The sequence below is a fragment of the Falco cherrug genome, chromosome 5, assembly GCF_023634085.1.
Source record: "Falco cherrug isolate bFalChe1 chromosome 5, bFalChe1.pri, whole genome shotgun sequence".
Classification (NCBI taxonomy): domain Eukaryota; kingdom Metazoa; phylum Chordata; class Aves; order Falconiformes; family Falconidae; genus Falco; species Falco cherrug.
This window is the reverse complement of record NC_073701.1, coordinates 34,658,978-34,683,120: the sequence shown is the minus strand read 5'-3', so window position 1 is coordinate 34,683,120 and position 24,143 is coordinate 34,658,978. Positions and strand designations below refer to the sequence as shown.

The 24,143-nt window shown below is 53.8% G+C and overlaps 1 protein-coding gene across 1 annotated transcript; it reads left to right on the top strand.

Moving 5' to 3' along the window:
* The first annotated feature begins 3,473 nt into the window (after positions 1–3,473).
* CARD10 (caspase recruitment domain family member 10) lies at positions 3,474–20,415 on the top strand. The gene is made up of 21 exons (XM_055710676.1): positions 3,474–3,556; positions 5,450–5,668; positions 6,039–6,176; positions 6,508–6,833; positions 8,693–8,875; positions 9,231–9,386; positions 9,521–9,646; positions 9,819–10,013; positions 10,112–10,258; positions 11,017–11,132; positions 11,384–11,424; positions 12,114–12,231; positions 12,745–12,922; positions 13,734–13,857; positions 14,213–14,453; positions 15,118–15,187; positions 15,534–15,633; positions 16,119–16,277; positions 18,441–18,562; positions 19,203–19,318; positions 19,565–20,415. The coding sequence occupies exons 1-21, from the start codon at positions 3,550–3,552 to the stop codon at positions 19,770–19,772; spliced, it is 3,090 nt and encodes a 1,029-aa protein (XP_055566651.1). The 5' UTR covers positions 3,474–3,549; the 3' UTR covers positions 19,773–20,415.
* The last annotated feature ends 3,728 nt before the right edge of the window (positions 20,416–24,143 follow it).

Genomic DNA, 24,143 nt, shown 5'->3' with positions numbered 1-24,143 from the left:
AGACCACCCTGAACCTTAGCAAACCTCCCCCCTGAAACATCTTTGGAAGCTGTAGGTCTTTGAAGATCACTGGGCTATAAGAAGAATAACATATTTTGATTGGAAAAAAAAAGGACCAAGCAAGAAATATATTATTGAAGATATTCTGACCAGTTCACATTACAGACACTGCGTGGGTAGACAGTTTCAGGGCAGGTTTGTAAAGATACTGTGATTCCCAAAACACAGGGCAGGACTTTACAAAGCATCTGAGCTCACCATCTGTAACCACAGCTTGAGCTTTATACTGACACTGTTTTAGCCACTCTATCAGGAATTCAACGAATTCCTTCCTCTCTTCCTTCCCCGCCTCAGACCTTCCTAAAGCTGTTTCCAAATGATGCAGTGCGGTGGCATAGCCAGCCCTGCCCCCTGCAGCGTAGCCTGGCTTGCCTCTGAGGGATCCTGGCTTCTTAGCACCCTTAGCCAGACCCACACCACAAGGTTCTGCAGAAGACCCAGCTGCCTGTCACACTCTGTGGACTATGTGTGCTAAGCCCTTCCTCTGGCAGTGGAAACAACGCATGGCTCACCATTTGCTGGCTTGTCATAGATTTCCTGTGTGAGACGGTGTGGCTTGGAAAGTTTTACTAGTGCAAATATTTTGATTATGATTTGAAAAAAACAAAACAAAACAAAACACAAACCACCCAACCAACGATTCAACACAAAAAATCTCACCCAAACACCCCAATGTCATTCCTAGTGTGAAATCAAGTGTGCCAGCACAAAAGTAGCTGCTACTAAAGCTATTTTGGTAATGCTATTTTGGAAATGTAACACCTGGCTGTGCTGTGAGCATGTGTGGTTTGGTGGGATCACACATCTCAGATGAACCTGGGATGTCTTCTTCAACTGCAGCTTCACTCCAAAGGGAGAGCTCTTCATCTCTGTGCCTCCAAACTCTGGCCAAAACCCAGGGATAGGATATATTCTTCCTCTTAGACGCTGTCTGACCTGTTGGGATCAGCTGCCCAGCCCAGAGCCTTCAGGGGTGGTCTGTTTGCTCCTGGGGTACCTGCCATGCTGAGACCCTCCATGAAGGAGAGCAGCTGATGGTGCTTGATGTGGGACCTGCTCTGTCTGATGATGTCTGTATGCTCTGAGTCACAAAGCACCACAGCCACTGCCCATGGGGTCAGGGCAGATGGAGGGAGAGGTTTCCTTGACATCAGTCTTGAGTTCATCTCTTTCTGGGTGATTGAGAGAAACCAACCCTTGTTTTGGGGCTTTTATCATGACCATGAAGATCTTATCTTCTATCACCACATAATATCCTGCTCAGGAAATCTTTTCACTAGAAAGAGAGACCTGGGTTGTTTGCCAGAGAATAACTAGCAAGCAAAAATTGACATGCCTTGAGTCAGAACGGGTTCCATGCAGGCAGCCTTGTTTGTATTTGCTTTTTGATCACTCAACTGGATGCCTCTGGCTGGAGGTAAGGGCTGGTGGCTGGAGCTGTGCCTTGTAACGGGTGGTCTTGGGTCAGCACACGCTCATTAGGGGGGAGCTGTGCAGCACTGGGTTTGCAAGGGAGGGGAAGGCAGCTGTTGGGACCCCTTGCAGGGAGGGTGAGTCAGCAGCAAATTCATACCCTCGGGGTGTCAGCCAGTGCCTGTTGGTTCAGATGCCATGTGAGAGGAGGTGGTTGCTGAAAGCCCTGCCTGCCTGTGTGTGTGTGTGCGCGCGCGTGTGCCTGGTGTTTGCTCAATGCCTGTGTATATTTTGCAAGAAAGAGGCTATGTATCTATGTGATGCTCTGTGCATCGCACATACAGCCTCAATTCTCAAATGGTGGTTGTGCTTGATCTTGAAAAGAACATAGAAGCATGAGGAAACCGTCTTCCTAAAGCCTCCCTTCCCTCAAACCACCTTGTGGAAGCTGGTGCAGGAACCCTGTGGGGACCAGAGAGGATGTGTCTGCCATTAGCCCTGGAGGAGTAACAAATGAAGATGTTCATTTTGGGCACAAGGGAAATCCTTTAGGACAGGGGCCCCAGTATGATTTCAGGGCCCCAGATTGTTTCATACTCCTCCCGCTTTGGTTCCTTCACTTATCTGAGAGAGGAGGGAAGGTTTCCATGCAGAGGTAAGTCTAGAAGCTGCAGTTATGGGGTGCTGAGGGCATCTCCCTTTTGGGAACACGTTGGCAGGGGCAGGAGCAATACAGGGCTCCTTCATGTTGTGTCCAGAGCCCTGGAAGGATGCACAACACTACTTTGTGCTACCCTGTGGGCTGACCCTGTGGCTGGGGGGAATCAGGTGAACTCCCATTTCTTATGAGCTTGATATTGCATTGGGAATCTCTTGAATGGAGCCTGTGCCGCCTGTCCTGGCTGCTGAGGTCTGAGGCTTGACATGGTTGAGCGTGATGAAGTGACAGTGTGATGGGATTGCTAGAGAAAATGAAAAACACCTGAGCCTTGGAGGAGGTGGCATATGATGTTGGAACTGAATCACAGTGTCCAACTCCATCTCTCTTAGAACCCTCCTAGTCCCAGTGGTAAGCACAGATTTGGGCAATTGGTTACCTGGCAGGGGTGGGGTTTACCATATGCAGACCCTTTCAGATGCTGTGTGGACACACAGATCCACTCCTGGGATTGCTGTGGCCACTTGGATCGGGGTGGGTGGAGGAAGGCTTCCTGGCATCTGCTCCTGGCGTGGGGGACTCAGTGCCTGTGGGGGACTCAGTGCCCGGTCAGGCTGGTGCAAGCCCCCGCATGCCCTGGGGTACCACTCAGTCACGCTGCCCGGAGGGTGACTCCAACCCAGCTCCACCCAGACACTACTAAGGAGGGGGCAGGGGTGCGGAAGAGAAATTAAGTCTGTGGGACCTTTTCTCGGCCTGGATCGGGCTTCTTTCCACCACCCTCATTTTCTGTCCTTATTTGACACCACCACCACCACCCCCCCCATCCAGAACCAGCCTTACATCTGGGGTGGCTAGGCTGCAATTTCTGGAGCCCTTGAACCAAAAAAACTCCTTATGCGCCTCTTCTCTGCAGGCAGAGTTGGGGAGCCTGTGCTCTGCCAGGGGAGACCGCCCGCCTCGGCAGCGCTGCGGTGGGAGGCCCGGCCGGGCACCCCCTGCCCCCGCCGGCCCGCCGCCAGGGGAAGCCGGGCGCGTTTCGGAAGAAGCCGGTGGCCAGCCACATCCTTCCGGAGAGCAGCTCCGTCCCGGGGCTGGAGGTGGGGGAGAGAAATACGGGACACGCGCAGAGAAAAGCCCTTCCGCGGCTCGCCCAGGTGAGGAGCACCCGCAGGGTCTCAGAAACCGGGAGAGGCCGGGGCAGGGACCGCCTTCGCCCCGCCGGTGAGTGCCGCCGGGGGCGGGCTGGGCTGGGCTGGGCTCTCCATCGCCCGGGGGCTGCCGGTTCCCTCCCAGCCGGCTGGAGGAGGGACGGGGGAGGGAAGGTGCGGCGGGGTGGGGAGAGCGCTTCAGACACACCTGCCGGGGCGGCGGGACGGCGGCGCGGAGCGGAGCGGGGCGCGGCCCGCCCGGCGGCGATGGCGGGTAAGGGGCGAGCCCCCCTCGGGAGCGGGTAACGGGCGCTTCTCCCCGCGGCCCGCGGGGGCGGCGCAGCCCGCTGTGGCCCCTCTCCCACGGGGCCAGTTGCGTCGCCCCAGGGCGGCCGGGAGCGTGGGTTTGGCACAGGCTCCGGGGGTGGTGGGCTGTTCGCTCCTCTTCTGCACTTTCCTAGCCACCTCCGCAGGGCTGGCTCCGGCTCGCCATTCCCCTCGGCGCGCCGTCGGGCTGGCCGGAGCGGGAAGCGCTGCCCGCCCCGGCCTGGAGGGGTCGCCGGGCGGCTGAGGGGGGCGCCCCGGGCGGCGGGCGGGGCGCGCCGGGCGGCGGGGTGTGCCGGCTCGGCTCCCAGGCCCTTCCGCCGTCTCCCTCTCCGCCGAGCCGAGGGGCTGGTCGCTGCTTGGACAGCTGGCGTGGGTTTCTTGGCGAAGTAACTTCGATTTAAAATCCAAAGTCCGCCGCAGAGGAGCGGAGCTCAAAACAACGCAGCTTGTGTGACCTGCTGTTGCGTCCTCCTCCTGCATACTTATGTCCCTGTGGCAAGCGAGCTTGTCCCAAATGAGAGAGATCAGCTTCTGCAAGAAACAAAGTTTGTTTTCTTTATTCAACCTAGGACAATCCAGATCTGTGTTGGTATTTAGGCTCCTAAGTCCTTTGGCGCTGGAAATCAGACACTTGATTATCTTTTGTGGATTCAACAATTCTCTTTTCCCGTTACGCTTCATCCAGCAGATCCTGAGCCTCTTGTATTTCTACTTGGAGGATTAATTTATGCACAGCTTTCTCAGCCATCCTCCTTGCTGTGCTAGGTGGCTGTCTGAAATAGTGTAATATCATTCTCACCCCAAGAAAGAAAGAAAAAAAACGCACCCCCCCAAAAAAAAAAAAAAAAAAAAGGTGGGAGGTTTCCTTCATGAACCACTGCACTGCCCCTGGGGATGTTTGTGGCTGGGGTAAGGAAAGCTGCGCTTGATGCCAGCACCAGAGCGGTAGGTAATGGTGCACACTGGCGGGGAGAGATGGCTTCATGGTCTCAGAAGATCTTTGCTGTGCTCTGCCTTGCCAGCCAAAAGGATTTGTGCTAGCCTCTGAAGCAGATTGTATTTCTCAAGTGAAAATAGGTAATGCTGGTTGAGTTGATACATAGCTGGAAAGAGAGCTCCTTGCACATACCTGCTCCATCACAGCTCGTAGGATGTAATGGAGCAAGTTCGCTACTGCTCTAAGGGTTTTCGGTCCATTGACTTCAGGTGTTCCCTCTTGCTTTATTTGGTTGATAGATGGATTCCCTTGTTGCTACATATTTCCAGGGCTCCACACTGATGTGTGGAAGATACATTGAAGGTAGGCTTCTGCAATTCCCGTTTGGTTTCACCTGTAGCCAACTGCTCCATGCAACGGTGCCCTCAAGAACATGTTTGGTCACCAACGCTTGGGGTGTGCACAGTCGAGTGAATCACCAGGGAAAGCCACCTTTCCAGCCCTAGTATGAGACAGCACGTCCCAGGTTCTGAAAACTCTTGGTCTTGAGAATTTCCAGTTTGCAAGGAGGGGAAAAAAGGAAGATGTGCGATGTTTGGGGGGATTTAAAAATGCTTCAGGGATGAAGATAACATCTTCCCTGGACTTCCTACAGTATATGTTCCTAACTCCCTTATGCACCGCTTGTCTTCTGTGTATCTAAGGCCCTAAGTGGACACTGAAGATCCTGCTGAACCAATTTGTATGTAAAATGGCTTCTGATGTATCTGAGTCCTGTTTGCAAGACTGATGAATCATTTGCAGGATCATACCTTGACTCATGTTCTCCCATGCCTCCTCATGCCTTTTATCCTGTGCTTCTCCATCATTCCTCAGACTTTCTCTATCCTTTTATCCTCCCAGCCCTGGAGAATGCCCCTGCCCAAGCCTGCAGCCTCTTGGAGCAGGAGGAGGAAGAAGACACCATCTGGGAGAAGATTGAGAGTGCACGACATCAGCTGACCCGCTCCCTGAACCCGGCGAAGCTTACTCCGTACCTGCGCCAGTGTCGTGTGATAGATGAGCAGGATGAGGAGGAGGTCCTGAATTCATGCCGATTCCCTTGCAAAAGCAACCAGACAGGTGGGAGAAAGCACAAATTTGCACTTAGATGGGCCTGGTTTGTGGGGACAGCCTGGTTTTGATGTGCAGTGGATGCTACCCAGCACGTGTTTATGTGGCCTCCTGGTGTCTCCCACTGCATTGCTACCTCGGCTTTGCTGCTCTCTGAGCTGTTCTGCAGCCAGACCTCCCTCTCACCCTCTGTGGGCTTCCCCCTGCGTGCACATAGATGAAGGCAGTATTCCCACCCCATTCCCTCCTGTAGCCATTCCCATTCTTGTGGATGGAAGTAAAACTGGTGGAGATGCTACTTCATATTATGAAGCTGGGCTATGCTGTTTTCTTTCTGGTTTGCAAGGAATTAATCCTAGCTCTTTGTCCCTTCTTCCAGGTTACCTGATGGACATCCTCCGGCGCCGTGGAAAGCGAGGCTATGAAGCCTTCCTGGAATCCTTAGAGTTTTACTACCCAGAGCACTACACGCGGCTAACGGGGAGGGAGGCAGCCCAGCGCTGCTCTATGATCCTGGGTAGGGGCAGGTGCTCCGTCTTCTCTTCAGCTGCTGCTTGCATGGGAAGGGTCAGAAATCTCTGCATGTGCATGCATAAAAACCTGGTTCATGCTACCAGTGTGTGAGGAACCCTGACAGCTCTGTGCCCTGGATCTGCTAGGGAGGGGGCCAGGTGTACGTGTGTGATGGACTGTTGTGCTGTAAACCTGTGACAAGAAGGGCTACAACCCTCAGGAGAGCTTGGCACCCCTTGGTGGAAAACAGAGCATTGAGCATATCTGCAGGCTGGTATTTGGCAGTTACCCCTGTCTCAGCAGCCAGGACCAGATTCTCCTTTGTCTCCCCCCAGATGAGGAAGGCCCTGAGGGACTAACTCAGTTCCTGATCATGGAGGTGAAGAAGGTGAGGGCTCAGCGGAAAGAGCACCTGCTGAAGGAACACCAGCTCCAGTTGAAAAACCAGGCATTGGAGCAAGAGCAGGCCCGGCTGGAGCAGCAGCTCAAGGAACTCCTGAAGGTGCAGGAGCGTTGCCAGCGGCTGAGAGAGGAGTGGGACTCCAACAGTGTGGAGCTGCTGAGGCTGAAGGATGAGAACTACATGATGGCCATGCGCTATGCACAGCTCTGTGAGGAGAAGAACATGGCCGTGCTGCGAAGCAGGGACCTGCAGCTGGCGGTATGGCTTTGGGGAACATGAGGGTTGGCCGCAGGAGGTGGTGGGGGTCTGACGACTGAGAGGGATGCGCACGAATGTCTGCACATGGTGGCCTGTGAGAGTGAAGGAGCTGATGGCAGGCAGGACATATGTTGGGGCATGTGCCCCTGCTCTTGAGGGGGAATGTGCCCTGCAGGGCAACACAGGAGGCTCTCCACTGCCCTAGGGCAGCTGCAGATACAGCACCTAGAGGAGACAAAACGGACTCCTCAGAGGAGCTGTCAGGGCGATGCCTTCCTCAGCATCTCTCAACTCTCAGCCTGGCTTTTGGTACTGTGAGATGCCCTGTCTGCTCCTGCATGTTCCTGCTGCCCTGTGCTGCCTGCTCCGCCGGCAGGCGCTTGCAATGTGTCCGGGTAGCGCAGACACACAGCAGTCAGCTGATTCTGTCAAATCTGAGTTTGTATTTACTTCTTCCCTGGGAAAGGGCTTGTGTTTTTCTCTTTCTAGTGAGGATGGTGGCTGTGCAGGCACCTGCACATGAGGCACTGGGCATGGGCATGCTGCCTGGAGCTGCCCAGCGTGCCTTGCTGCTCGTAGGAGTGTTTTGGCCCAGACTTCACCTCCCCCTGCCGCTCCCCACCACCTCCTTGTCTCCCTCATGACGTTTGGGAGATTCATGCCCTGCATACCTGAAGGAATTCGTGATGCTGCATGCCAGCTGCCAAGCTCTCACCTGCAGCAAACTCACACCCATTTCCTGCCTGGGCATGGACAGCCCTACTTTGAACCTATTAATAACCCAATTTCCTCAGTGCTCAGCTGTCTCCTGGCATTTCCCCTACCAGTCTTGGTCTGGACCTCTCACAGAGCCCCACAGTTACATTTCATTCCTCATTCTGCTCTGCCGGTGCTGGGATCCTCCCCTGCCTTCTATCTGGTATTCCTGCCAATGCCAGCTCCCCTGGGCCTCCTCTGAGCAGGGAAGTGAATTGCTTGTGGGTGACTATGGGGTAAAGAAATCACCCTGGAAGCAGGGTGGGCCACCAGACCCCCTCCTGACTCCAGGGTCCAGAAGTGTCTGGTCTCTGAAAGTCATTCTAGGTCTTTTGGGCAGATTTACAGAAGTAATCCTGTTCCAGAATCTCTCCTTGGCAATTGTGGCAGTGCTGCTTAGTGCTCAGTGGCTTTGTTAGGTTTCCCCTGCCCTCTTTGCTCTCAAAGCCTTACCTGGCTGTGAGACTTGGGTTCTCTGATCAGACTCACCAGTTGTCACAGTTCTGTGAGGACCTCCTTTACTCCTAAAAGTAACTGACCTCCTCTGTTTCTAGTGACATGTCGGTGGAGGAGTGTGAGAGCAGGCCAGGGTGTGACGATGCATCTGTGGTACCATGCAGCCTCCAGCAGCTTGAGCCTTAAACACTTCCCAGGCCAGAGGTGGTCTCCCCACACTGAATAGCCTCCAGTGGATTTTTCTACTGCAGATTTGGTTTTCAGCTGTTCTAGGAGCTGGGAAGCCTTTAAGATACAGCTGCTGGCCTTGGCAGCACACCAGAGGTCCCTGGTCCACCCACGGTCAAGGCCAGCTGCACTGGGGATGCCCCTAGGCACCAAGAAAGTGGTTGCACCAAGAGAGGATCCTGAGACTGACTTTGCTTATGCAAGTGCATCTTCCTCCTTTGCCCTGCAGGGAAAAGCTTTTGTGCGCAGCTGTGCTAACCTTGGCCCAACAGCAGGATACTCCTTTGCCCAGTTGCCCAGCCCTGGCTTTCCTTACCTCCAGACCCTTTTTCTGCCCCGCATCCTCTGCTTCACTCTCCTGCTAAGGCAGAGGTGCAGAGCTATGTGTGTCAAGACTATGTTTCTTCCCTGGGTTGCAGGTGGATCAGCTGAAATGCAAAGTGACCAGCCTAGAGGAAGAGTGCAGCCTGCTGCGGAAACAGGTGTCTGTGCCGCCCCAGCGAGAGGCAGAGGAGCGGGGCCACCCCGACACCGTGTCTGAGCTGTGGGCTGAGAACCAGCGACTCACGGCATCGCTACAGGAGCTGCAGGGCATGTTGCAGGTACCTGGCGGGGCAGGGAAGGCTCCAGGTTGCCTCCTTCCCTGGGGCAGCCCCAGTGCTGGTGATGTGAGCACTGGAAAGGTGGGTGAAATCACTGTCCTGCTTGGCCTGTCCCTTCCTCTGAGCATATTTCTTGGCTGTGGTGACTGCCGTTGCTTCTGGGTTGAGGTAGCGATGGGCCCTTGTTCCCAGCTCTGTGACTCTTGGATGTGCTTACAAGTGTGACTTTGTGCCTTGGAGTGTGCATTAGATTAACGTAGGAGGATGATGACAGTTGCGCCAGTCTGCTTGTCATTGTCCTGGTCTGGTGCTCCCTCAGTGCTTGTGGTGCAGTGACAGTACCCTCACTCTCTAGACGCCCGGCGAGGGCCCAGTGCCAGGCTCTGAGCAGATCCTGCTGGACATTCTGGAGCACGACTGGAAGGAAGCCCAAGATGACCGGCAGGATCTCTGCCAGAAACTCAGCTCCCTGCAGAATGAGCTGCTGTGGGCCGAGGAGCTGAGGGATAAGGTAGAGCATTCATCACCACCCCCATCACTGCCCCCGCACACCGAGAAGGGCCTGGAAGAGAGGGGAGGGAGGGGACTGGGAAGCCACAGCAGTCACTTCTAGGAGGGCTAATGCTTGCTGCTTGCTGTTGCCAGTACCTCCAGGAGGTGGAAGATTTGCAGCTGAAATACCGGACATTGCAGAAGGACTGTGATCTCTACAAGCATCGTATGAACACAGTGCTGCTGCAGCTGGAGGAGATCGAAAAAGAGCGGGACCAGGTAAATTGCTCTCCCTACAGCTCTCCACCTCCCAGCTGGACCAGGGCATTTGTCTCTGCTCTGGATAACCCGTCCTTCCCCAGTGGATCTTCTCCATCCATGCAAAGGTGTGAGATGGGGATTAGTAGTGCAGTTCTTTGCTTTTTCTCACTCTCAGCCTGGCTTCTTGCAGGCAATCCAGAGCCGTGATGGGGTGCAGCTACAATACTCCCAGAGCCTTATTGAGAAGGACCAGTACCGCAAACGCGTGCGGGCCCTGGAGGAGGAGCGGGATGAGCTCCTAAGCAAGCTAAGCCAGGCAGAAGGGCTGAACAGCACTCTGGAGGCACAGCTGCAGCGGTGCCAAGGCAGCCGCAGTCTGAGCAAGGTGAGGGTGGCTAGAAAGAAGGGGGACCAGAGAAGGCAGAAGGGTCAGGACTGATTTCTGGGGGGCGCAGTGGGGTGATGGAGTCCCTTCTCTCCCAGATGTGCAGCTCTTCCTACTCCCTCTGCTCCAACCTCAGCAGCACCTGGAGCCTTGTAGACAACTCTACCAGCTTTACAACTGGACTTGTGGATCCGCTGGGGGTTTCTGTTATCCCATTCCCAGGGGATTCGGCCATTCAGAGCATGGTGAGCACTTGACCATGAGAGGCTGACCCTCAGCTGAGGGCAGTGGGGACCCATGCTGCTCAGGAAGGGCACAGAGGCATCTGAGTGGGTTTGTTGTGGGGCTATGACTTTGTGGAAGACGGGGCATGGGGCTGTGTGTAAGGTGGGGCAGATCCCAGGTGCAAAGCTTTGTTCTTTCAGTCTCTGACAAACTGGCCAGCGCCGCACTGCTGCAGTATGTATGCAGCACTCAGCTGGGTAGGAAAGAGGGGGAAGTGAAACTCTCTGCAGCCCATATGACACCCTAGAAATCAACAGCCTTATGTAAAATGTTATCCTACCCAAAAAGCTGTTTAATCTACGCACGCTGGGGGAGAAATCCTGGCTCTTTTGAATCCTGTAGCAGCATTGTATTCTTTTTACGGGAGCCAGGTTCTTTCCTTTGACTCTTTGAACTCATCCTAAAGCACCCTAAGATGGGCAGTTCCACAGGTGTGTGGTGGCTAAAAGGGAGATAGAAGGACAAAGCTGGGTATTCTCTTCATCTGTTCCTACTCCTACAGCTTATACATTGCAAAAAGATGGGGATGCAGTGTCATGCAGCTCCCTCTGTGGTCTCTCCTCGGGAAAACAAGGTGCCCCTGGGTGTTTGGAGGGATATGGATGGTCCCTGAAGAGTCGTGTGATACCTGAGGAGCTCTTTGTGACCTGATCTGAAGGGAGGGGAGAGGTGGTGCTGGGTGTTGGTGTTAGCAGACATCTCTCTTTCACTGCCCAAGGAGGTGACTCCCGACAATGAGAAGGATATCAACCGCCTTTCCACCTTCCCCTTCCCCCCTTGCATTGGCTCCATCCTTCGTCGGCAGCGGGAAGATAGGTGCATGCCCTACAAAAGGTGATTGCTGGGGGCTGCTCCAGTCCGTCTCCTTTGTGGGGCTTTTGGGGCCCAGGGAGAGCAGGCTGGAAGGGGAGGGGTGAACCTGGAGTGGGGGCTGAGAGTGGGAGGGCTGGCTAGCAGCTGTGTGCTGGCTGAGCGGGGGGCTTCTGTGGGGTAGGGGAAGGTTGTGGGGATGGGATTGAGAATGGGATGCAAACAGGCTTTGGAAAAGCTCTTGCCTCACAGATCCCATTTTGTCTCCTTTGTAGCTTGTCCTGTGGCTCCTTCAGCAGCATGGAAGATGCAACAGGTATCAGGGTGGGGGCTTTCCCCAAAGGGTGTAGCTAAAAAGAAGTGGTGGTTGTGCAGGGAGGGGTTGGACAACTGACCCTCCCTCATACTTTTGGTTTGTGCAGCTCACTCTGAGGGCTCTGTATCTGTAGCAGGGTGCTATGGACCCATGCATCCCCATGTGCCTTACCAGCCACAGCAGCTGGAAAAGCTGGGTTTTCTTCTGCAGAGCAGGCAGCTATTCACATCAGCTCTGTTTAATTCATGGAGAGCGGCATTGACAGATAATTTGATGTGAAGCTGGGGGAGCAGGTAACAGAATAGAGAAATGCTTTTGCCTTGGGTTGTTACTGGATATTCCCTTCATCTGCTGCTACCTGGGTGACGGGTTGTAAATCTGGAGTGGAGCTCCTGGTGCTGGCAGGTCCTGTGGTTAGTGCTGGTGGCTGATGTCTGGGCACATCTGGGTGGTCCTGGCTGCTGCCACCTTCTGTCTGAAATGCTGATGGAGTGAAGATTTGCTTGTTCTCAGGAGGCATGGGAAACTGTCCAGGAGGGTGACTGTTCAAAGCCTCCCTGAAGCCTCGATTTCCTAGTCAGATGCTAGAAGATGCCCAGGAAGGGTTGACAGACCCTTGCCACCCCAATAACATGAGCTCCCTGTAGTACTCGGAGAGGTGATGTGCTCCCTCTTGCTCTCTTCCCTAGGCAGTGGTTTTGCCAGCACCTCGCTTGGGGCCTTCTCTTCTTCCAGCAGTACCTATGCCAGGGTGAAGTCAGAGATCTGCTTGTCCACGCTTCCCAGCCGTGAGGAGGTCACCAGGAGGTTACTGTTGCTCTCTGAGCTAGGCACACCGAGCCAGCTGCCTGGGGGGATGTTTTGTGGTTATGCGGGACCATGTTTGGGAGAGACATCCTTCCTTTCTGCCTCCCCCCTTGCAGGCTTTTTCTCGCTAGTGGGAGAGGAGAGAAATGAAGATGCTATAGTTCTTGCTTCCTAGCAGGAATTCCAATGTTTTGTGCTGTCCCATTTGTCATGGCAGGGGTGGAGATGTTGCCCTGGGCTGGGCACACATCTGTCTAGGCAGGGACAGGACTGTGGGAGCCCAGCTTGGCTTCAGTGTTAGGGCTGGTGGGATGGAAGGGGCTGGTGTGATGGAAGAGGCTGTTGGGGGTTTGTGAGCTCCGTGTGCGCCCTGGTGATGGCTGTGAATCACAAGCTCTGTACCACAACGCTTGGTACAATAAACACCCTGTAGCTGGACACAAGGCATGGGGAACCGGTTCTTACAAAAAGCAGCAAACTTCAGTTGCTGGACTTAGCATTTCTCTTTGCCAGGTCACTGGTGGTGCAGCTCGCTAGCATGGGTCACTCCAGCAACCCCTCACCCCAGAAGAGCCTCGGAGCAGACATATCCATCCTTGGAGGGAACAGAACAGGGATTTATGTGCAGTGGGTCAAACCAGGCTCACGGGTTGAGGAAGCAGGACTCAGGGAAGGGTGCCGGCTCATTGAGGTGAGTCTGGGAATGGGCTCACTTCGTGGGTTTGCAAGGCACCTGGAATGATGCAAGGAGTGTGGAGTGATCCCCAGTGCAAGCTGACCTCTACCCAGCTTGAAGGCCAGCTCCATTTCTCTTGTTTCCCAGGACTGCTCCCTGCCTAGAGCTTTAAGCAGCACAAACACCCATCCAGGTCTCATGGCACTTGAGCGTACCTATGCATGTAAAAATGCTGAGACCTTCTGAAACACTTTCTTCAGCTGTGGGGAGGGGAGAAACAAAAAGGAGTCGTGCAATTAAGACAGCAGTATGGCTGTGTCCTTAGGGTTGTCTGTCACCTTGTAGTATTTCAGGGCAGTTTGCATCCTGCACATGCCTGTTGCAAAGCAATCAATTCTGAGGCAAAATTTCTAAGGCCTTTGTGACCCTCCTGAGCTATAGAGAATAATTGCTCTGAAGAAAGCTCCTGGATGGAGGGAAGGGCATTTGTTTTGGCAAGAATGACACCACTTGAAATACAGCTACACTACTTGAATTAATATCCCACCTGTAACTGAAAATAAATCAGCTCACCTGCCCCCACTCCCACACGCATTCATGCGCACACATTTGCTTTCACAGCAGACTGGGTGGTGGCTAGCAGCAGGTGTTTCAGAGGCAGAGGGGGGACCCAGAGGCAGACTGAGGATCCCTTGTCCTCAGGTAGAGCTTTCCCTGGACCTGCCTTGCTCTGTAACATCTCTTGTTTAACCCTGCTGGGTGAGGGAGCTGAGTGGGGAGCCTGCTTTTCCAGCCTTTAAGTCTAACAGTATTGGATCCTTGCTAGCTGAGGGTGCCGTCACTGAAGGAAGAGGTGCTTTCCTTGGAGAACTGCACACGGGAGGTTGCCTACCTGAGCCTGCTGCATTGGGATGAGCCCTCTAGCCTCGTCTTTCAGCTGGACCTGGAAGGTAAGGCCCTGGTGGCTGGGTCATCTTTGAGCCTGAGCTCTCTGCCTCCATTTCCAGACCCTCTGCCCAGCCTTGGAGGTAAATCTCAGTTATCTCTCTCCTCTCCTGTTTGGTCCTAGGCCATCATGTCTGACACAGGGGTTGGCCGGCCGTAGCTCCGGTAGCTTTCCCTGTCTGGTGCGACTTGTGCATCCTCTGAATTACAGGATGGAGGTACAGACCTTCTGTCTGTTGGCCTCCTCTGCAACCCCACCCCAATCTGTAGCATCACAGCTGTGCTGGGGACTTGGCTATCTTATCAGCGATGGTTGCTTCCTGCGTTCCCACCTGTGGTGACCTATCTCTCCTGCTCCAGGATACCAGCCTCTGCAGGAAGCTCTGGAAGAAGGAAAGAAGTTTTCTGGAGACTCTTTTTATGTACGCACCAACCTGTCCCTCCTGGAGCTGTCAGACCCTTATGCACTGTGTGTGAAATGTCGGGAGATCCTCCATGTCATGGACACTATGCACAGAGGGCGGCTGGAGTGGTACTGCTCCCGTGTTGATCCCTTGACCATGCGGGACCTGGACAAGGGGACAGTGCCCAACTATAGCAGGTAACCAGGGTGAGGAGGAAGCCAGGGGGTACCTGGGGTACCTGTCCCATTTATCTGTGGTGAGCATCCCCTAGGAGTCCCGAGGGGTGCAGACTGGCCTCTTGATAGTGTGGGCTACCCACGGCTTGTGTGGGGGACCAGTGTAGTAGTGTTTGGGTGCCTTGAGAGGATGGGAGGTTGATTGAGGGCTTTGATACGTCTGGAGAAGATGAGGCTGAGGGGTGACCTTACCGCATCCTACAGCTACCTGAAAGGATGTAGCGAGGTGAGTGTTGGTCTCTTCTCCCAGGTGACAAGTGGTAGGACAAGAAGAAATGGCCTCAAGTTGTGCCAGGGGAGGTTTAGATTGGCTATTAGGAAAAATTTCTTCACCAACAGAGTTGTCAAGCACTGGAACAGGCTGCCCAGGGAAATGGTTGCATCACCATCCCTGGAGGTATTTAAAAGACATGTAGATGTGGTGCTTAGGGACATGGTTTAGTAGTGGACTTGGCAGTGCTAGGTTTATGGTTGGACTCAAAAGATCTTAAAGGTCTTTTCCAACCTAAATGATTCTATGATTGTATGCTTCAGTAGGTCTGTGGGCGTTGGTGAAGAGGTCACAGCAGGTTACAGTCTCTGGGGGCTCTAGAGCTGCTTGAGTGCAAGCTCTCTGTCTTTTCAGGGCTCACCAGCTTTTGAAGATCCAGGAGAAGGGCCAGATGCCTGGGCAGCAGAAGGGCCACAGAACTAATGTAAGCCGAAGAACCTAGCAATGAGAGCTCTGTGTGTGCACCTGTGGCCACCCCACCACCTCAGCATGCAATCTGCCCCACTCTGTTGGTAAACCAGCTCGTACAGAGGTGGCAGCTGGGTTAGCAAGCAGAGCAGGGGCTTGTAGCCCAGGCAGTGTTACTGCTCTCTGGCTGCTTTCCTACCCCCTCCCCACCTCCCAGACTGCACCTGACAGGGGGCAAACCTGGTCCCATACTTTCTACGTGTGTGCTCCATCCCCTTTGCCCCAGTGGGTGCTCTGCAGCCAGCTCTGTGTGTGTGTGTTGGTCTATGCTCTCAGCCTTATTGCCCTCACTTTCTGCTCAGCTAAAGAAACGAGCCTTGGACCAACTGCGCCTAGTGAAATCCAAACCGCAGAGGAGCCCAGAACAGCCCCCTCAGCAGCTGTGGCTGGACCCCTGCTCAGGTGAGCTGTTACCCCTGCACCTGCCCCATCACCCTTGGACACCCAGTTGTCCCTTGTGGGCACTGAAGGGACACTGCCATCTGGGATGCCTCAGTGTCTCTGCCCACAATACCTCTTATAACTCTGCTAATGGGATTTTGGGAAGCCTGTGCATATTTAAAGTCCCTCTTCCTTTTCCCTGGTTTTCTGGGGCTTTCCATTGCTTCTGTGGTTCTTGGGGTCACCTAACTTTTTGTGGAGAATAAACTGGTGCATAACTTGAGGAAGTTCCGGGAAATGGATGAGGTGTAGTTACAGCCAAGGTATCTGCCCATGAATGAGTGTTGTAACCAGGGTAGGATCTCTCCTGGGACATAGGATGGTTGGTAGGTGCCTCCATGAGTCAGGATGAGGGGGTGGTACAGGGAGAATGGGATAGTCCATGGGCTGGTGACAGGCTGGTCTGTGTTGTCACCTTCGGCTTTCTCTTCGTTCCTGTCTTCTAGACCCAGATGTGAACCTGAAGCCTTACAGCTTGGTGCGCCCTGTGGTGGTCAAGACACCCCGTCCTGTGGTGCTGTCACCTAACTGTCTTGCACCACGGCTCATCAGAAACCTGCTGGACTTGCCCACTTCTCGCCTGGACTTCCACGTGTGCCCAGCAGGTAGGCAGCAATGAGTGGTCGGCACGTTCTGTTTTGGGAGAAGTGAAGTGCACAAGCCTCCTGCTTCTGAGGTCTGCTTTCCCCTTTTATCTCCTGCCACTTCTTAGGCATACAGTGAGAAGCTAAGATATTGCTCAAAGAGGTAACTTCTGTGGAGGCCTTGGTCAGCCCAATGCAGGGAACAGATGCTCTTAGTCTTGGAAGTATGAGATGTAGTCTCATGGGACTCTTGGAAAGCACATGAGGTGCCTCTTCAGTGGCTAAGTGCGGAGGTCTCTGTCTTCCCAGACAATATCTATTGATAGGTCACCTTCTTGGGCTGAGTGTCTGCAGGATGTTCCCTCCTGTTTTTAACTGTCTCATCCCTTTGGACCACAGGGAATCCTTCTGGTCTCCGGGGGAATGGGGATCCTCCCTCTTCCCTTGAGTGGGTGGTCGTGGCATTGCCTTGCTGCTCTGGGTGACTCTTCCCAGAGGTGAAGCCCCTGGCTGAGGTACCATCTGCAGGTTGACTTCATACCAGCTCTTCCTCCCCAGGAACGGGAGGATCCAGCCTTAGTGCTGCTGTCCCCTTCCTTCTGCCAGCAGTGTGAGGCTGACACGCCACTGCAGAGGCTGCTGCGGAAAGGGCTTTTCTCCCATAGGGAATTTTCACAAAGGACAGCTTCTTTCCTCCTTCCTCCTCCCATCGCCATCTCTCTCCTTTCCTTGTGTTTAGAGTTCTCCCTTTGCCAACTGCAGGACTGAAAAATGAGTCGGTATATTTTTTGGGGGAAGTGGTGATGGAGGTAGTGAAAAATCTCTGGTCTGCTGGAGAGAAAGTATAGCTCTGAAACTTGGCCGCTGGGCTTCTTATCTGAGTGGCTTGGCCATATATCCTGTCCTACTGAGCCCTCTGCAGGGTCCCCCTCACATTGCACGGGGACACGCTTCGAAGCCATTACTGTGGCTGGGAATTTACACTGAGGGCAAAAACTCTGGTCTCCCCTGTCAGTTTTGCCTGTTGCAAGGGAAGGAAGGTGATCTGGGATCCCCGAGCCGTTTGTTTTCTTCGCTGCCTGTATTTTCCTTTGGAGAACTCCCCAGCCAGTGCAGTTAGTGTAAGTCGGCTGATCTCCCACAGGAGCCAGTGGCCCCAAAGGAAACAGATGGCTCTGCAGAATCCAGCTTTACCTGGGAAGGACCTATGCCACCAGGCAGAGGATGCCCAGCAGCCTGGGGCTTGGAAGAGTCTTCTCCTAAATAAATTATTTCTATCTTAGGGATGAGCAGCTTCTAATAGCCTTATTAGGTTCCCTGCTTAGGTTTCAGTGGCACTGTGGGCAGCTGTCTAGGGCAGCACGGTCAACAGCCCTAGACATCTGCCCACAGTCTGGTAAAGCCTGGCATCTGCTTAAGCCAGCCACACGGGGCTGCGGAGCCTGTGGGTCCCAAGTGAGGTCTCTGTGTGTGTGTGTATCGTACATCTTCTTTTAGGAGTTACCAGGGGCACCTGGCGATTGTTGTTTTGTCCACAATGGACTTCACTGTCCTGCCAGCTCTGCCCTCGGTTCTCTGTCTCAGCATCACCTCTCTGTTGCTGTCCTGCCTGGCATTGGCTTGGCTGTTGGGTGCTGTCCTTCTGCCTCTGAGCAGGGGGAGGTGGCTCAGGCTGCCCCCAACAAAAGGAGGTTCAACTTGGCCCCCATCTTCCTCCCGCCAAGATGCACACTCCTCTTGCTTCCCTAGCTCTGCCTGCTCACTGGAGCCATCTATGACCCCATGTAGCTCACAAACCCTGCAGAAAATCTACCTGGAAAAATAAAGCAATTATTTTTATGCCATAGTCTGTTACAGAGTGGGGAGGGACAATGTGGCAATGGGGAAGGGGGTATAATGGCTGTGAGCTGGCTTAGGCTGCTCCAGTACTGCAACACAAGTGCTGCTCTTGCCCTGCAAGGTGTCTTCAGCTGTGATATCTTGCTTGTTCTGTATGCAGAAAGCTGCAGGAGATCCATGCCAACGTGTAATGTTGTATAATTAGACTCACTCTCCAGAATCCATAAACGCTGAACTTCATAAACATCAGCGCAGCAGTAAATGTGCGGGATCTGTGGTGGAAAATATGTGCAAGAGGAAGAAGGGGCTGACATCTCCTTTTTCATATCTCCTCTTGGTTCACAGAGAAGCTGGCAGAAGGGGAACCCAGCGCAACCCCTGATCAGGAGCACCCTGTGTCTAGAACTGCGCCCCAGGGCCAGAGGGAGAGCAGGCGAATCCACATGATCCGGGAGGCAATGGAGAAGGTGCTGAGCTGTTTGGTGTGGAGAGAGAGGGCCAGGATGGGGCACCCCATTCAGATTGGAGGAGAGGAAGGGACAGCTGAACAGGAGAAGAGGAAGGGTGGGGTGGTGATAGAGAAGCAGCTGCTTGCTTGGGGACTGTGTAGTTTGGAGGGTGTTTTAGGTTCAGGTGCTGTGAGGTTGTGGGGCAGCAGGTACAGACTTTTTCCCTGAGTCTTTGTGGAGCTCAGGTGAAAGAAATGGCAACTGAGGATTCTTAGTGGAGGTGGTGGAAAATGCCATATGCAGAAATGACCTCCCTGCTCTCACATTCCTCGTCTTCGCCAAAGCAGCAACAGCTTTGCTCAGAGCAGACAGATAAATGTGGAGCTGTTGGTGACAGCGACGACAAAGAGGATATGAAGATGGGCTGTAGCTGAGTGAGGGGTCTGGTGGGCTCTTGGGTTGGTGATGGAGCAGGTGACCCTGTTCTTTAGTTCCCTCCTTCCCTCTTGGCACTTCCCGTAAATCCCACATTTAATGGAATTACTATTGGAAAAGCAATGATATTGCACAGTATGGGGTTTGATTTAATGTAACTGTCAGGGGCTGGGGTTATTTTTTCTCCATTTAAACCAGTAAATCTATTCAATTTCCCTTCCAGAATAAACACTGCCTGCTAGAGCTGGGAGTTCAGAGTGTGAGGGATCTAATTAAAAGTGAAATATACCCTATTGTTATCCATGTCGAGGTCACTGAGAAGAATGTTAGAGGACTCAGGTAAGAAAAGACGGAATGGCCTGGCTGTTGGGTATCGCGAGAGGAGTGAGAGGCCCTTGTCACTGTTCAGAGGGAGAGACAAGGATCAGGATGAGAGCACTTGCTGTGTGTGTGTTTGGGTTGGCTGATGTGAGGGGAAAAAGGGCAGGAGAACTGGCGTTGTGTACATGTGAGGGAGTTCCTGGGTGGTTTTGCTACCTCATCTCTCTATACCAAGTGTAACTCTCATCCTTGTGTTTTCCTCAGGAGCTTGCTGGGGAAGGCAGGCCAGCGGGATTCAGAGGTGCTGAAGGTGTGCCGTGGTGCAGAGCAGGCTCTCCACACTCTGCCGTGTTCCTGGGCCCGTGTGGAGCCCCACGCCTGGAGCCACACTGAGGAGCTGCCCAAGGTGGTTCGGGGATGCATCTTCCAGGAGCAAACTCGCCCGCTGTGGATCGAGGAGGGTGATGACTGAACTGGGATAGCAGCAGGCACTGCCAGCTACTGTCCCCAAGAGCGGTTCTTGGAGGTTCCTGCCTTCCCAAGCTCCTCCAGATAGCGTGTTCTTCCTCCCCAAGGGAATGCCAGCAACAAAGGCCCCCAGGAGTAGTGTTTCTGGTCCTCTTGAGGCCACCAAGAGCTGGGGAGTAACACATGCTGCCTCCCCTGTCTGAGCTTTCTGTGTTTTATTGGAGAGACTTCTTCCGGTGACATGGTGGAAACCACCCTCATGGGCTGTTCCCCATCACCTTGAGCTGCCTTTGTCTCTGGTATGTGGTCAGATTGCCAGATGGGGAATGTAGGGGAACTGTGTGGGATTGGGCTCTGTAGGAGCATATCTCTCACACATTTGGAGCCCTTATCCCATCACCTTCATCTGCCCTGCCCTGTGGCACTGTGTGCTCCGGGTGCCCTCTTCCCATCTACCTCACCTCCGGCCCCACAGCGCAGGGAGCACGGCTTATGTGCCGACACCTGGCGTGGCTGGAGTGACACTAAGCTTGCAACAAATCCTCGTTTTACAGGAGCTGTACTCTTTATTGCTTGTAAATTATTAATGGTGCCTTTTATTGGCAAACAACATATAAAGGAGAATTAAATACCATTCATAATGGGAATGGCAGGCTATGGGCTTTTGTGTTACTGAGAAGGTTCAGGTAATGACAATGGGGTATTTTTCTCCTTTAGCTGAGACCCAGCTGCCCAGTCCTCCAGGGGAAGGAGGGAGCACTGGTTTTGCTGTTGGGAGAGCAGCAGTAGGTGTGGGGAGAGGATAGGCTGAGTGTGCCTGTGACCAAGCCCCCTCGCCTTTCTACTCCTCCCCTTCTTCAGCCCCTTGTCTCTCCCCAGTGCTGATGTTGGCCAGGTTGCTTTAGAAAAGCCAGGTGAAAAGCTCATTTGATGTGTCTGGCTGAGGTCCCTAGAGCTTCACATCCCTCCGTGCCCTGGTTATTGTGAAGTGACAAGCCAGCTACCTTATCCTCCTGGGGGACAACTGTGAGACTGAGGTCAGCCATGCTGCCAGCAGAGTGGGGTCAGTGCTCCTCCGATGGGGGCTGTTCTCACCCTGACATGAGGCTGGGTGTGGGTTCAGGTTCTGACAGAAGGAAGAGGGAGGGTTAGCGTAGCAGCAGCCCTGCTTCCCTACCCTAGCACAGTCCTGACTCCTAACCAATTGCCATTATCAGCCCTGCTCTAGGGAAGGGGTGCCAGGACACCCACACTTGGAGAGGTGGTGGTAGGTGGTCTTTCTTGGGGCATGCAAGGGGAAAATGGAGTCTGTGGCCCTGGGAGGCTCCATGGGGCTTGAGGCCAGACAGGGCTGAGCCCACTGATCCTGGGGTCAGTGGGAGATGGGCAACCAGCACCAATCAAGTCATCTCTGTGTCCTCCTTGCCCCTGCGATTAAGGCACTGCTAGTGCCATGCACTTTTGAAGCTCTGAGTAAAGATTAGCTTGCTGATCTTCATGGGTCCCCTGTGAGGTGTTATTTCAGGCTCTAAACCAGTTGCCTGTGTCTTTCATGAGGACAAGAGTGAAGGTAGGAAGGAAAGAAAATGAAAAGATTTTAACCTGCAGTCACTAAAATGTAGAGCAAAGTCCCAGCTCTGCCCTGGAGCGATGCAGCTCTCCTCCCAAGGAAGAGGGAACTGGTGTAACACATGGCTCCAGGTGAAAGCTCCCAAATGACACGCACTCCAGGGGATGCAGCCTGAGCATCCAGGCACAGACAGCCCCCTGGGAAGGTGCTTGCCCTGCAGGCAAACAAAATGAGACTCTTGTTGAGCTGATGAGAAAAGTCCCAAAGCCAGCTTCTATCCATCCTTACATAGATTTGGAGGTTAGAGTTTGCATCTTTGCAGGGAAAAAAAGTAGCACTTGAGTATCCAGGGAAAACACTCTGTGTGGCACTCTGATTTGGGGCCTGACAACTTCTGCCACTACTGGCACTGGGAACCATCCCCAACCCTATGGCCTAGGCTGGGGGTGGTTAAGAGCAGGCCTCCTTGTTTTGGGTAGTCAGGCTCTGCTCCCAGCTTGGTGCTTGCTAGTCCCTCTCAAGTAGACAGCTATCCTCCAGCACCTCCCTGGGCCATTGGTGTTGTCAGCTGGAGGGGAAGGAAGGCAGAAGAAGGTTGCTGGGAGGCAGGTTGGCACTGCTGAGCTCTGAGCAGCAGGCAGCACTGCCTCGCCTGCTCCCAGGCTTCTTCCAGGCCCTGTCTTTATCCCTCTTGTCTCCCCTAAGGCTTTCAAAATCCAGCCTCAACTCGTTCTGGACACGGGTGAGAAGCAGGGCAGAGGGCTCCAAGGCATATGTAAATGACCCTCCACTGCCCTGTAGACCCCAGCTCACCTTCTTTGTACCTCTGGGGGGGTCACTGCCTGCTTGGAGGAATGAGTCACAGGTTAGGTAATTGGCAGAATGCAATTAGCCAGCCTGGGCACCAATTACCAGCTGTAACAGCCTTGTGCAAGCCCCTGTAATGAGTCACCAAGAGCAAAATTTCTCCCTCTAGGGAGAGGGTTGGCAAGGTGGTGTGTGTGTTCCCCTGGAAAGCTGCCAGCCCTTTCTGCACTGCCCCTCTGCCCCAGCAGAGCTGCAGCATCATGGGGTCTCTGTCCCATCCACACACTCCCTGTCCCCCAGTGATGAGTCAGCCAGCCTCAGCCTGAGGCAGGATTGGGCACTGAACGCCCCCTGCATCCCTGGCATCCCAGAAAAAAGAGGTGTCTCAGAGTGCAAGAAGCAGGCTGTGCTCACCTTCAGCACTGGGCATCTTCTGCTTTGTGTGTGGTTGGGTCTGACCTGTTCTGCCTCCTGGCACCGTGCTCTGTACAAGGTAGCTTTGAATCATGTTTGCATGTCTTTTGGGGACATCACTAAGGTTCCACTGCCTGCGTTCCCTGTCCCCCAGATGATCTAGACCAGGGCTGGGAGGTGCTGCAGGATGCCTGGGAGCCATGGAAGCTGCCTTTACAGCTGCCTGGGGCTGCTGGTGTGTGGCTGAAGCACCTGGAGAGGTTAATTTCTGGTTCAGGAGCAGCGGCTAGCCATAGGAACAATCCCAGTATTTAGTGCAGAGGCAGCGGATCAGTTGTACCAGCTTTGCTTCCCTGCAGATGTAGGGCCTGAAGGTGAATAACTTTCCCCCCCCGCCACAAATCAGTGTAAGAAAGCATTGCTATTCAAAGGGTTCTAAATATAAAACCTGCAGAGACCCTCCAAAGGGATATGGGAGATGCTCTTGAGATGTTCTTGCTTTAGGGGAAGGCTAGGAGTCTTGGAGACTCAGAGAAATACATGGGAAGAAGTGGATTCAGTGGTTTCTTCCTTACAAAAGAAAAAAGTTGTACCTGGGGATGCGGCATGGGTAAAAGTGTGCGTGTGAGGTCTGGGGAAATGGAGCACACAGTTTTAGCCCTGCAGGGAGGTCTTCCCTGTGTGCCTGGAAAGTGTCTGTGTCTGCACACATGGTGGGAGTGTGGAACAGAAGGACCTGGATGACCACTGCCCTGACCCCCTTTTCTGAGGTCCCATGATCTGATGGGGGGGGGGGGGGGGGCTTTTGCCACATGGAGCCATGTCTCCTCCAGCATTTCCCATGAGTCCCCATCTTATTACTTTATATTTTTATTTTTTTTGGTATGCTGAGATTGGATGCCCACAGCTTGCAGCTCCCTGAGGAGGCGCTCTGATTTCAACATCTTATGTAGAGCACTACCATCCTGTTGCACCCATGCTTGCTGCATAGGGAAGCTGGGGTGTGGGTGTCTTCCACCTCCTGGGCTGTCTACCTCTCTGTACGCCCCAGCTGCTCTGTAAAGTGGCCTAGAGGTAGCATGAAGGGACCTTCATGGTCATCCACCCTGTAGCCAACTGAACCAGCAAAAGCATGCAGCAATCTCTGGTGCTCACCCCATGATTTCCCGTCTGTGCTGGTCCTTGTCTTGGGAGGTGCTCTTACACCTTGTAACGGTCTCTGATATCCCTGTCCCTGAGGAAAGCCTTCTCTGTGCAGGACTTGCTCAGCTACCCTCAGCATGTTCTGTATCGTGGCCCCAGACTGCCCACTTGGCTTCATTGGCCTTGTTGGCAGCCAGATGGCCAGGTGAAGGTGGTGCAGGGGAGATGTACAGCTATACCCAGTGGTGCTGGTGGTGGGGAAGGAGCTGGAGGTGCCATTTTGCTGCTGCGCCTGTGCCACTGTCTGGTGTTCTCCACAAAGGGCAAGGACACCTCCCTTCCTTGCCTGGGGAAGGAGAAAAGGAAGCATCATTTTGGGCAGCACGAGCCACATGGGATGAGTTGCTGAGTTCAGCCCTGCTGCAGGGGCCAAGGAACTGG

Bases quoted from the DNA above. Each gene is read 5' to 3' on its own strand.
- CARD10 (XM_055710676.1), top strand. The intron at 5,669-6,038 runs GTGGGAGAAAGC...CCCTTCTTCCAG, and splicing joins TTGCAAAAGCAACCAGACAG to GTTACCTGATGGACATCCTC. The intron at 15,634-16,118 runs GTGAGCTGTTAC...CCTGTCTTCTAG, and splicing joins GTGGCTGGACCCCTGCTCAG to ACCCAGATGTGAACCTGAAG.